Below are 14,454 nucleotides of genomic sequence, written 5' to 3'. Positions count from 1 at the left end.
TGAAATGGAAAATTAAACATTTTAACGCAAATGCGGCACGGGTTCCCGCTGTCCGATTGCTTTCAAACTTTCCACACAGCATTTTCCCACGAATTCTAACAATTTAGTGCGCGAAAGACTGCTTTTCATTAATTTCTATTATGCATAACGATCCGCAGTATAACTATTACACTCTAAGAAAGAAACAACGGGATTGTGTGATAAATATTGAGTTGGCAAGAAAATAATTTCTTTCTTATTGATTCTTTTTGGCTTTTCGTGAATATCTTACTCGTTAACATTCGTTGTTTGGATAAAAAATTGGGCTCTATTTCTTGTCAACCCAATAGTTTTGATTTGCATCTCCCTAAGTATCTAGAAACGAGTTTACCCGAATAGCATTTCACCTGGGAGCGTGACGGATCAGACTAATTCACTTCTAAAGAAGTTTTCGCTTCAAAACTGTTACCTCCAATAGGCTAAGAACCGACCACCTAGTTGCACAGTGTATGACGTATTTATTCGAATGAAATCCTGGAAAAAGGAAGAAAGAGGAGTATCAACGCAGTGCTGTTACAAATGACTGGACCTTTAAGAGCCTTTAATCTACGACAGAAAAGTGGATCTCGTTCGATTCCTAGATCGCAGCCGACGCGATACGTCGGGATACGTGTTAGGCTATGGCTTCAGGCTCGTTGTCGCGGGGGAAAATTGATAGAGGACAATGAAATAGTTGGCCAATCCAAAAATTTAACGAGGAACAGGATGGATTTAACGCCGGTCTCGGGATGGATTCGTTGGATTCGGTTGCGGATCTCCGCAACTACACTCGCACTAGAGGCAAAGAAGCGAGTGCAAGTCGGGGGTGTAATGAGGCTTATTTATCGTCGCGCGTGGTTCATCCAATGGGATGGCGGGATGGTGGTCGTGGCCATGCCCAGCGTCCAATCACGCTGCACGGTTAGTAGCTGTCAGATTGGCCACGCCCCGTCCAATCGGCGTTCAGCTGCGCATGACAGAGTGGCTTGGTCTCGAAGCACGCCGGAGCGGCAGTCCCTTCTGGTGCGTGCGTAGGAGAACGTCTCTTTTTCGCCCGATCCCGAGACAGAGAGAGAGAGAGAAAGGGATTTGAAATCTGACGTTTCGTTATCAGACTTCGGACTATCATCGAGGTCGGGAATCCCGATACTCGATTGTCAGCTGCTGCGTGTCTCGGTCGGGGTCTCGGCGCGCTGTCAACGGTAGTGTTTCGAGTGCGCGATAAACGTCGGCAACAGTGGATGGGGACTTTTGCAACCCTTGGAGAAGTGGATTGTGTTCGCCGCTCAGCCCGAAAGTCAACGACAGTCGATTTCCACGGAGAGACGTTCTCCGGGCGAGAGGAGCGGCGACGAATCGAGGGTGATAAAGAAAGAGAGGGACAGAGAAAATGGACTATTTAACACGCTCCTAAGAATAGCCGGTGCGCGTTCGTACGCGAGTATACTAAGCGCCTATAAATACACACGTACCTCGGGCCGCGCGGAAACACGAGCTCGTAGATTTCACGGTGCAACCTGCCACGAGGAGATAGAAAAGACGAGAGTCGAAGGGAAAAAGAGGGAGAATATAATCTTGAAGGAGGGCGCACCTGGCGCTCCGAGAGAAACTTGCCATAATCGGATCTAGTCGCGGAGGTAGTAACGCAAGATAATCGCGGGAACGCGGGGCGCGAGGAACACGGACAAAGATACAGTGCGTGCGTGCGTGTGGCCGCGTGTTTGCGTGTATATACGTCTGTGACCAGAGAAAAAGAGAGAGAGAGAGAGAGAGAGAGGGAGATCACGTACGTGTATGTGGCAATCGGTCCATTGCCGGTGGTACCAGTCTGAAAGCAGATTAGAGAATAACCGCACCTGAAGTGAGATTTTACTATTTCACTGGTCTACCCTTTCTTTCCCTCTCGTAACACGAGAAACATCCAGGCGCGGAGTCGCTCGGCAGTCGAGCTTGCGGCAACTCTCTACCAACCGCTCGCCTAAAAATATCCTCCTTCCTGCATATTCCGGCGCGTTTACACCGACGCTCGTTGTTTCTCTCTGGCGTGCGCGTACACTTTTTACACTCTCCTCGTTCGCTGGAAATCCGGATACGATAAAACGCGTCGTTAACGAAATCGAGATTCGATAGAACGACGACAAGAAGAGGGACGAGTAAAGGAAAATGCCTCGCGGAGAACCGAGAGAGGTATGAGGTAGGGATGTTCGATTCCGATCCGACCCATCGGAAAATCGACACGCGAACTTTCTGGAGAACCGTTTCTCTGAAGGATCGACCTTGTTTCTTAGTGGTCCGGCAACGAATCGATCCTCGAGAATAACTGGACAGTCTTACTACGGCTACTAAAAAGAAGAAGAAGGGAAAAGGGTGAGATTCGAGACCGATACTTGAAGGAGAATGGAACAACTCTAGTATGAGGATCGTCGTACACCCTCGAAGTGGCTCGCGCAGGTACCCGCCGTCGGAACGATTCTCGATAAGACCAGGTCCCATCCGTCGGCCGAACGACCCTTGTGTGGACCCGCCGCGATCTGTCGTCGACGAGGAGGATCCGGAACAGTGAGTGAAACCAAGTGTGTAAAGCAGAAGAGAAGTGGTTCACGGTGGAGGGTGTAGGGAACGGTGTGCAAGGGGTCACCGCGGTGGGCCCCGGAGATGACGCGATGATGGCCTACGGAGGAACCACCGGGAACGGTGGAGCGATTGGACCCCCTTCCGGTCGCACGGAAGTTTTAAGATCCGCCGGTGATTATAGTCCTCAAGGGACCCCAACGCCCCTCACGGGTCACTCTGCCGGACCTGTCGAGGCCAGTACTTATGGTCCCGCGACAGGACCCGCTAGCTACAGTCCCCAGGATAGCCCCGCAAGCTCCGCCGGCGGAGGCGGAAGCGGTACCAACGGACAACTACCCAGCTTCGGGTTCACCCAGGATCAGGTTGCCTGCGTTTGCGAAGTAAGTTCCCGCCGAGTGTGACGTTTTGCTTGGCCATTCAGCTTTTTGATTCCTCGTTCTCAAACGCGAAGGTGGTCGAAAATTTTTCCCCACGTGATTCGTACATTAGAGATATACCGAAAATAGGTGGGGACGTTTCTGTTCATTCTGTTCGGGAACATTTTTCTTCAGACGTCCGATAGTTACGATTAATCGCCGACTTTCTTCTGCGCCTCTCTTCTTCGGATGTTCAATTCTTACGGATTTGTTTCACTGAACTTGAGAAATTCTCAACTGAACTCGATGCATTTCAACTGTCGCCATGACCAAACGAGTCACCTATACGTCGTATGTGCATTCGAGCTCATCCGCGTTGTCGTTTCTAGTGGCAGACAGCCTCTTAGCTACAACGAGACTAAAAGCGGAGCCTGTAAAAACGATGTTAACACCGAAATTAGCTTTCGATGCTTTTCGCTACACATTTCATCACACTTATGTTTTAGCTCGACCCTTGGTCCAGACCCTTATACCATTATTCAAATCATGTTCCAGAATGGAAATACGTATTCCACGTCGGAATAAATGTTTGGAAAATAGCTCCGAGTGCAATGGTATAAAATAATATTACAGTTGAGTAAGTTCCATTAAAGAGATTTGTACAATGACATCAATATTTTAATAGTTAGCAGTTTAACCCATCGCCGACGTACTGGAACGCGTTTCAGACGAATTCTTCCTTTATTATTACTTCTATTGCTAACACGTTTAAATGAGAGACTATAATAATTTAAAGTAGATTTTTAAAAAATATAATAACAATGAACATCGATCCCGATTAGTCATATTAATAGCAGTTCGGATATAGTGTTCCATAGCTAAGAGGTTGACTGTCCAACGTATCAATCATGTGTTATTTGATGAACACTTGGAATAAACATTCCGATATGAAGTGAGATCAGAAAGTTTCGGTTGGAACAAGTCGCAGAAGACTGTCAGCTCTCGATTATGTGTGTGATCTGAATAAAAGTGAGCGCGCGTGGTTCTTTAAATTTGAAGTTTTCGAACACCTTCGCAATGCGAGTCGCCGATTGGTCGACAAGAATCTCGCGCGCGGTGTTGGTTGGCACGATCCGACGGAAAGGTGTAATGCGACGGTTTTCCAAACAACTCGGCTATCTACATACGTGGTGTCCGTCGGTAGATACGTTGAGGCTGCCGAGAATCATTTTGCAATCCGTGCTTGTTTATAATTGCAGGCAGACGAGCCACGCTGGTAGCATTGATAAAATAACGTGCGAAGCAGCACTTAACCTGTTGGCCGCCGCGAACGACTGTTCGCGGGATACTTAACAGCACCCTTAACATAAATTTATGCACCTTGCAATGGGATGACGAAACCAGCCCTGAAATTCTGTTCGCCTCAAGGTGTATCGTGCGCAACAATGTACAGCACCGCGCCAAGATTCACTCGCGTGTCACGCGGCTAATGGAGTTCATGCGTTTTTACTGCGATCATAAATTGTTTTGTGTGCGACGTTTACGCTCCTCGGCGTTGGACATTCCCGCACGTGCGCGGGCGAGCCAGTTTTCTTTCACGCGTTCATAAACATTTTGTTCTCGAATGCGGAGAACTCGTTTGTTATAGCCTCGAATTCTTTCATTGACTGTAATTATTAACGAGCCGCGGATCGAGCCTGTCGTGTCCAATAGGCATCTTAGACTCGATGCACACGTATCAAAGCAAATGCATGTTATACATGTCTTGAATCAACATTCGACATAGATATTGTTTATTTCCCACAGTCTTCTATTTAATTCCGTTGAAATTAACTGCGTCAAAAATATTCGCTGCTCACGCTAAAACTACATCTAGAACTCCATAACTGTCATATGCCTCCTCTTTTAATATTAGAATGTAAATTAGTAAATTTATTATATGATTTAAAAAGGAGGGGTTAGAATTATAATATAAATTAGTAAATATATTATGAAATTTAAGGAAATAATTTAATATGAGTGTAAATTATTAAATTTATATAAAATTTAACATTTAGAGGGAATTTTAAATTATAATATAAATTAGTAAATTTATTAAATTTATGAGAAAGATTTAATATTAGAATGTAAATTAGTAAATTTATTATATAATTTAAAAGGAGGGGTTAGAATTATAATATAAATTAATAAATTTATTATGAAATTTAAAAGGAGGGATTAGAATTATAATATAAATTAGTAGATTTATTATGAAATTGAAGGAATTAGTAAATTCATATAAAATTTAAAATTGAGAGGGAATTTTGAATTGTAATATAAATTAGTAAATTTATTATATTATTTAAAAGGAGGGTGGTTAAAAGAGGTGACGGGACGGATTTTCGAATATATCGGGACCCCGAATTTTCTACATTTCCGAGTTCTCGCACACCTCTGCATGTACGACAGTTACGGAATCCTTGATGTAGTTCTAGCGTCAGCAGCAAATATTTTCGACACTGTTCATTTACGTATATGAACTGATAAATTAAGAGAAGATCTATAACGACTAGGCTGGTTTTGAATAGACTATCAAAAGTGCTTCGAACCGTTTAAAAAATGAAAGCGGCTTTAATCTAAGGACGATTCGCCAGAGGTTAAGGAACGATTAAACGCAAAAATGTCTAAAATGTCTTAGAAACGCCACGACACGGTACTGCTGTGTGTTTTCGACAAAAAGAAAAACGGACGTTTGAGTGCCCGCTGTACAGATAGATGCGCGAGGAACGTCCACGTTCGCACACATTTTCCCATAAGTGCGTTGCGCGCACGGCTAGGCGTTTAGCTCCTTGCCCACGTCACATGGATGCTTCCCTACCTCATAATTTACGGCAAAAGGTTTTGCGCTTTCGATGAACTACTGGGGCCTCGGCATCGGCTCGAAATGGAATCGTTTAACGCGTAATTATGTTCGGATGGCAATAAGAAAGGACGCTTACAGAGTGGTCCAAAGAGCGTTTACGATCGAGCCTCTCAATAATTCAAGCGTTCGTTTAAAAGCATACCGTGCCGCTTGACGTTTACAGTTATTAAATAATCGGGCAACGACGAGCTTCGTCGCAGCGCGAGCAGAAGCGAAAATTTTACGCGAACGACAATAATTGACCGTCGATCCGTGGGATGTCGTTCGCCCTGTTACGTGGCGTTCGTTCGCGATTACACCGTGAGACGTGGGCGCTAGTTGTCTTGTATCATACGAAAAACAACCGCCGATTTCACGTTCGAGGAAAAAAGAAATATGTTATTTATGCTCTTTCTCTATCTTTCTCTGTTTTTCTCTTTCTCTCGTTCGCCGCCGGGTGCCGTCGCTCGTTCCGCCCCATCCCCCTTGAGCTACCTGTTTTCGAGAGTGAAGACAAATCGATTCCCCCCCGAGTAGTATTTCAAATAGCATACTGCGAACAGTCGATTTTATTTTAACTACGGCTTCGAAAGTAAAAGATCTCAGGCGGTGCTACAAGATTTTAAGTTAGGAGGAAACGTTTAGTTTTCGAGTTCAAATAGCTTCGAGTGCGAAGGGTTAATAACTATTGTTCTTTCTGGCTGGGAGAATCAGAGTATTGAGGAAGTATTCAAGTATTCAACAGATATATTTCTTGGGCATATGTGTGCCCATAATTATGAACCGTTAGATGGTGCTTGTTATTTCAACATTATATGGAATTCATTTAGTGTTAATATCCTTTCCCTGTAAACATCGCGAAACAAGAAATATATGACTTGGATCACTTTCATAATTATGGGTACATATTACAGGAGGAAATGCTAAGGATAGATTCTTGTTATTTTTACAAAGTACTGTAAAATAGTCACTTGTAGAGCTTCGTAAACCTGGTCTTAATTACACTGGTTTTGTTTAAGCCATCAACTATCAGTTTGAGGGATATTTAGCATTTAACCCTCGAATGTGATACTCCGGGTCTTGCGTGACCCTAGCAAAATTGTCTGTCAAATATGATGTTTCTTTAGCTTCATTCTAACGTTTGGATTTTATAGCCCTAAACTTGAAGTACCTCAGCAAAACGGAAACTTTTAGACGATTAACCCTTTGCACTAATTCTTCTACCATTATTAAAAATATTTGTTGCATTATCAAATTTGTATTCGACAAATTACTAAACGTATTTAACATTTTAATAAACTACTGGAAGTATTGTGCGAGGTATTATATCGATAAAATGAAGAAAATCATATAAAATGGAAATATTTCAGGCCGGAAGAAAAATTCGGTTTTCGAATTAGAATAGCTCCGAGTGGAAAGTATGTGGAAGTGTGTTGGAATGATAGGCAAGGAAGGGGATCCCCATTTGTGTTCGCTCGACACCGTACGGTTGATTTGTCGTCGGGCAATCGAAAGCTTCGTACATCGTCATTAGGGTCCGATCACGATCGGGCCGTCGTCCATTTCTCTCGGGCTTTCGACACGGCTCATTTCTCATTATGCTCGGCATTTCTCGCGCATCGTGATTAATCGGTCGTCAGGGGGGACGGTCGAGCGCGAAAACTAGATGGCACCCGGCGCGGCGACGCGAATGAAGAAGTAACCGTGGCAGGTGCTCACGAGCGTGCGCGAGCTCGAGCAAGACTCGTAACAGGCGTCTCATCTTAACCGGGGACTCGTTTTCGGTAATTTGGACGGTAATGAACGATCGTGTGTCGATCGTGTTGTCATTATGTTCCTCCGCCGTGTTAGGTGCTTACTTTTAATGGGAATTTAACTGGTTACCATCCATTTTTCTCCCCTGTCTCCTCGCGGTCAGGTGTTACGAGTCTTGCATCGAAAGCAGCGCCGAAAAAATTCAAATGTTCGAAGCTGATCGAACACGATCTTATCGTTCGAGCCTCGAATTCTGCTGAATATTTTTCCATTTTATCAAGAATCGTCGAGAAAACATTTTCCACGTTGAACAAAATTCCTTTGTTCAATTTCATTCTTCGCGATGAAAATTGAAAGCTTCGACATAAGCATCTCCGGATTTTTCTGGCAGGGTTCATATCACGTTGCTTCGATATCAAGGATTAGAATCCGTTTAACCCGCGCATGATGGATCGTAGTCGTCATGCGAGACTTTTTATAAATCAAAAGTGATTGCCCGATAGTTCTTGGTAAGAATGAGCTTTGCCTGGCTGGAAATATTCGGTGCGATTCGAGGTTCGATCTTCGAGAGCGGCTCGAGCATTGCAGCCCTGACTGAAGGTACTGAACTCGCGAAAAGGGCGTGCGTGTCACGGGTTTCATTAGATTGTTTGTCGATCGACGAGATCTCCTTCTCTTTTTATTTGTTGTCAGGCGGAGACCTAGCTTTGTTATGTCGTACACACCTTCGCGAGAACCGTTCTCCTTTGTTTTCTGTTTTGTTTCGAATGAGAAGCAGCAGCAGCACCCTTTTCGCGCGGGATAGAGACACGAGACGATTTAATCTGACTGAAAACATATACAAGATACACTAGAATAAGAGGAGACCGGGATGAGTTCTGCCGACTAACAGTGTGCCCCCCCTGTCTATCGTCTTCAAGGCGATGGTGTCGTCTGTCCAGGTTCTCCAGCAGGCAGGATCCGTGGAGAGGCTCGGCAGGTTTCTATGGTCCTTGCCGGCTTGCACCAGGCTGCACCGACACGAGAGCGTGCTGAAAGCGAAGGCGATCGTCGCCTTTCATCGGGGACATTTTAAGGATCTGTACAGGATCCTCGAGAGCCACACGTTCAGCCTGCACAATCACCAGAAACTACAGAATCTCTGGCTCAAGGCTCATTATATCGAGACCGAGAGACTCAGAGGAAGGCCTCTCGGTGCAGTCGGTTAGTATTCTCTCAGACATTAGCGCTTTTCTACGATCTAGGTACAGTATTTCCCCCGTAACGTCCCGCGGACACCGAGCACAAAATCTCATTGCTATTGTACATTGTTTTATAAAAATGACAACACTGAATTCAATGAAATTTCTTGCAATTTTTATAACGATATGTGCTTGAATGAAGAAACTCATTTAATAATTTATTATTACTATTCAATGATTATAAAGTACAAAATGTGACACCGGTCATTTGACTGATCGTGGTACGGTTAGCGTTAAGGGGCTAGACTTGTTTTCCCAGGATTGCTTCTCATTTCTCGATAATGAAAAGATGGGGTTTTTAAGCAGTCAAGAGTGCTAGATAAAAGACCAATTAAGCCGAGACAGCCCCGAAAAGTCCTACTTTTACGTTTACGAGGCGTAATTTGCGTTATTCGGAAGCATGTAGCTGTCGCAGCTTTATGAAAATAATTCAAATTACGCTGCCGAAAAAAAGGAAATATTACAGGAAAGCTATTTGAAAAGTACCTAAAATTGCTAGCTTCTTTTATTGTATGTAACAGCGGTTTCCAATCTGGGAGGCACCAAAGTTTTTTAATAAAAAATTAATTTCCGTACCATAATATGTACAATCTAAAATATGTAGCTATTTTCATAAAGCTGCGACAGCTGCATGCTGCCGAATAATGCAAATTACGCCTCGTAAACGTAAACGTAGAACTTGTGAGGGCTGTCGCGGCTTAGATTGATATTTCATCTAGCGCTTTTGACTATTGAAAGCTCTCATCTTTGTATTATCGAGAAATAAGAAGGCGCATCCCTTGCAGTCCTGGAAACGAGAAGCAGAGGGAATGATCATCGGGTCTTCGGCCCCGTTGCAACTTTGCAAACGGTTGCGCAACATAGATGCCAGATAGAGAAACGCGACGCTATGGAGGAAATACTGTAGCGTGTCAACCATACTGTGTGTACGATCCGACAGCAGTTGCACTAACAGTGAACTTGTCAGAAATATACTTGAATAACAAGGTGAAGTAATGGACACTCTTATTCGACGGTGTGTCGGTGTTTATTTAATAGTCCAGTCTCTCATTGAAACGAGAAAGCCAGTTATAGGATACAACATGATCTGTGTGAGTCATACTACGGACTTTTAGGTTTGCAAGTTAGATGTCAGATTTTGCGATCGTTCTCGGTGATAGAACATGAAATATACAAAGTGTTACGTTCAATTTTATCAGTCGAAATTCTCTCCTCGCAAGAGATATTTTACTATTATGCAAACAAACGCGCACACGTTTGTTTTCCTTTGATCGCCTTCTGGAAACCAACGAAAATAGTCGAAGCGACAAAACCACTTGGTTACTTGGATTCGAAAGATTTTAGTATCTTCTTTTTTTCTATCCTTAGGACACGTATTTTATCAGTTGCAATTTATTATTAGAAAGTACAAACTTGTATTGAAAATTTCTACCTTGATGACCTAGCATGCAAACAGTACGTTTATTTATGCATGATACATTATAAAAGTATAACATCCTGCTGTCGATGCTGGAAGTTTATGTCAGGGGTGGAATTATGGGAAATGATATAAATTGATGCTTTTAAATGAACATACCGTTAGAATGTACGTATAGTAAAAAGTACAGGAGACCCTCTCGATTATTCAACCCCCAGACGCTGATTTCTGATACGTGTAAACAGTTGTAGAACTCGGTATAAGACTTTAGTTCAGCACTGAAACTAACTAACTATCATTGGAACAATTATGTTTTTCCAGTACGGATAATCGAGGTTGTAGTGTTCCCAAAAATGTAGAATATACAGGGTGTAGCCGGACGGGTGGTACAACCGAGCAGGGGGTGATACTACATGTAAAAATAAGTCGAAAAAATGGAATAAAATTGTATTGTTTGACGCTTCGTTTTCGAAAAAATCGAGTTTCAAGTTCCGCCAGGTTCGCGTGATTTAGTATATGCACAAAGTAGAATTAGTTAATCATGGTCAGACAATTCTTATGCAATAGCACTTTCGCTGCATTTTCAAACTCGATTTTCTCGAAAACGAAGCTCCTTTTTTCAACTTATTTTTACATGTAGTATCATCCCCTTCTCGGTTGCACCACCCTGTATATCCTATTCTAAGCAAATTCTTTTCGAAACGAACATCTAATCGAATAATACTACATCGCAATCAACAGCTTTATAAATTCGCATTTGGGGTGTCATATGTATAATTAACAAGAAAAACCCAAACTATTTTGTCATTACTAGACAGCAGATCTTTGTGGAAAATAAAAATTTTGTGAAACAGAAATTCATGTTCTATCTTAACGTGTTTAACAGGTTGAAAATAATACAACGAAATTTTTAAATTCTTCCAATGTTTTGACTGTTTTAAATTGTGCACCTACTAATTCTTGCCGTAAATGTGCATAAAATCCGCTGTCTAGTTATTACGGTCGTCGCGTCCCGCGGTTATTCCGTCCATTTTCGTTCGAGCCGATACGAAATTTTTCGCACGGTTTCGTTCCCCTCTCCGATTCCACGACATCGTTTGACACTAGTGACGCGTACGTTAAAAATACAACAAGCAGCGGCCGCGACGAGGTTGTAACAACGCTCTGGATCTAATTCACCGGCGATCATAATGGCCGCGGCAGAAACATATCGCGAAGGCATAAGCGCGGCGCGCGGCAATTCCGCGCGGACCATGCCAGTTTTATTTCCGTCTGGCGCGTTGCGAACAGGAGGATCGCGAGTTTAACGAGCTGACATTCTAATTAGATCTTTCCATTTACTTTCGCGGACCGAATTCGTGTCACCCGATCCGCCGAGTCCACTAAGCCCAGAAAGCAAATAGGGAAACGTTGCCTCTTCTGATGATTTCCGGTCGACGGAGTCCTATATCTTCGGTAACGAGTCCCTTTGAAACTGAACGCGAACACTTCTCGCCGTTCATCGACCACGTATTACTTGTTCGTTCATAAATTATTTAACATCGCTCGCAGAACTGCTGGGGTCTAAAAGTAGACAACCGCTGAGAAACGGAGGAAATAGGAATTCACTTGTCACCGCGTTAACTTAGCCATTTTAAATTTAGCAGTGTATTTTTTAACGTCGAATAAATCTAGTGCGACGAATCACTGTTTCGAATAGAGCCGGTATAAATCGTTGAAGAGAAGAGGAAGTAATTGTATTTTTACTAGTTGGACTCTTGAATATTAACCAACTTGCGCGACAGAAATAAAGGTTTCTAAAATCGACGATACCAGAATTTGTCATTCGTGTCTTAGTTACGTATTATTGCGAGCAAAAGAAAATAGTTTCGATAACCGTACCGTAGAATATTCACCTCGTGGAATGCGTTAGTCATGCGACGTAACTTCTGTCGAGGATTCCAAAACGTTGGCAGCGTGCATACCGAAGTTAGTTCATTGAGGAATTCACGATTTTCTGTTTGCGTCACGACGCACTATTTCAGCGATGTTGATCGCTCTAATCGTCTTTATTTACACGCGACACCGAAAAGAGAACCGATAAAGTTCCGTGCAGCTCCGGGATACCGTGGAAATGCGAAACAATGCACACCGGCGGTGTTATTTGTAACGGGATCGAACGACAAAAATAAAATGGACTCCGTGGCGTGCACCGTTTCAAAAATACCGCGACATTATTTCGACCGGCTTTAACGTGAACCACGTAATCCACCCTTGACGCAGTTTCCTTTGTAATTAATGACGACGACACGGCCGACTTTCCTGGCAGGGAAAAATATCGTTAAGCCGCGTCCACGCTGAAGCAAAACTGATGCAGACGTCGCCAGATCAGGGGAATCGAGACGAATTCAGGGGAAAAAGGTACCCCCTCCCTGCCAATACCGGATTGGTCACGTGACATTGTGGCGAAGGCGTGGGGGAAGGTAGAGTGGGGACACGAGTCTTAATCTGGCGACTCTGGCCTCTTGTTGCCTTCTTCTTCTTTTATTCATGACTTTTTCACGAAAAGTTGCTCGTTGCTGCTTCAATGTGGACACAGCTTTATAACACGTTCCGTACCGAGCCGTTTCAGCTCGACGAGTAAGCAAACTTACGTGCTTTGTTCTATACTGCACTTTTAATAGTGCCTCATTCTTTTGGTGGAAATATATTCTACAGTGTTAAACTTGTTATAAAATATATGTTTTTATAAAAATGATAGGATAGTTTAACACGTACCATCGGTGGTACACGTGGCACGGAACGTGTTAAATAATGGACGCTTTCATTGACCGCGGAACAATTTCTAAGTGTCGTTTAAACAAGCCCGAAACAGTTGTCTAAATTTTTAGGTCACGATATGTGCTTTTGATCTACTGCAAAATATAATAGTAAAATTTTCACAAGAAATTCGAAATGGAAAGAATTTTGTTCATCGATTTGCAGATGTATTTGAAGTTCTATGTATAAGTTCTTACCAAGTTGTAGCTCTCAACCAGTAGCTACAAACCGTGGTGTTTGTAGCTGACCGAAGACGTTTGAATTACAGGCAAGTACCGTGTGCGACGTAAGTTCCCCCTGCCCAGAACGATCTGGGATGGCGAGGAGATGTCTTATTGCTTCAAGGAAAAGTCCAGGAGCGTCCTGAGGGATTGGTACGCTACCAATCCTTATCCCTCGCCCCGCGAGAAACGGGAATTGGCGGAAACTACGGGCCTCACCACCACGCAAGTCAGCAACTGGTTCAAGAACAGGAGACAACGGGATCGTGCGGCTGAGCACAGGTATTTATCGCATCTTTTCTTCGTGGTTATATCGGACAATACAACTATATGTATTGCAATTTGTGTTGGAAAGAAATTCGCGCGTTGCGTAACTGAAAATCGCGACGTACTAGACGCGTTTGTCCGTTTTTAGTGAGTAACACCGATACTGATGCTCGTGATTCTTCTTACAATATTGTACATACATATTTATATGTATACATACAATTTTTCGCGGGTGGCCTTGTTCGAAGTTAATCGACACCGGCCGAGGTTAATATCCGTGGAATTCCGGCGAGCGCAGGCGTAGGAGTTTCATGTTGTTTGGAAGGTCGTTGCTCTATATCCGATTTTAGAAACGACCGAGCAATCTCGAAGACGGCCTCATAACTGCGTAACGCAGCCGCTGCTTGTCCCTCGCGTGATTCGACTTTTCCTTGGAATTTTACCACTACGCGCTTCTTCGCCATTTATCAATTTCACGCGTTGACAAACTTTGTCGCATTCTTCGAATATCTTCATATCATTCTTCCGAACGATACTCCACGCGATTTCTGTTGGGAGAAACTATTTGATTTACTCGTGGAATCAATGGTACGCTTCACTTCTGGAAAGTACGATCTCTTAGCCAGTACTACTGCCAGCACGTTCACAGTTGAATTGTTCTTCCATCAAATCCTGCTCTCCTGTAAAGTTTGCATTTTATGTCATCCAACGTTGTTCTAGCTTCAATTGTTGAATTGTTGGCTGGAACTACGTTGGATGTGTGTGTGTGTATGTGTGGAATATATATCTCTCTCTCAATTTAATTATTGAAATGTTGGCTGGAACAACGTTGGATGATACACAGTCTAGCCACCAATTCAATTTTTCAATTCGCAAATTTTTGTATTCTCAGGACTCTCACTGTACGAGCCATTTAATGCGAAAG

General features: G+C 43.3%; 1 protein-coding gene across 3 annotated transcripts in view; it reads left to right on the top strand.

The window, feature by feature from the left end:
* The first annotated feature begins 1,025 nt into the window (after positions 1-1,025).
* The window catches only part of So (SIX homeobox 1 protein sine oculis), a 53,011-nt gene continuing 39,582 nt past the window's right edge, over positions 1,026-14,454 (top strand). The window contains exons 1-3 of one of the 3 annotated variants that reach the window (XM_076426943.1): positions 1,026-2,972; positions 8,526-8,787; positions 13,310-13,544. In XM_076426943.1, the coding sequence (XP_076283058.1) occupies positions 2,682-2,972; positions 8,526-8,787; positions 13,310-13,544 (788 nt within the window). In that variant the 5' untranslated portion in view covers positions 1,026-2,681. Of the gene's footprint in view, positions 2,973-4,242; positions 4,377-8,504; positions 8,788-13,309; positions 13,545-14,454 lie in introns of those variants that run through there. The other 2 variants (XM_076426942.1, XM_076426944.1) reach the window with 2 other exon arrangements.

The sequence above is a fragment of the Lasioglossum baleicum genome, chromosome 7, assembly GCF_051020765.1.
Source record: "Lasioglossum baleicum chromosome 7, iyLasBale1, whole genome shotgun sequence".
NCBI lineage: Eukaryota > Metazoa > Arthropoda > Insecta > Hymenoptera > Halictidae > Lasioglossum > Lasioglossum baleicum.
Note: the sequence above shows the minus strand (reverse complement) of the source record. Positions and strands in the feature narration are given on the sequence as shown.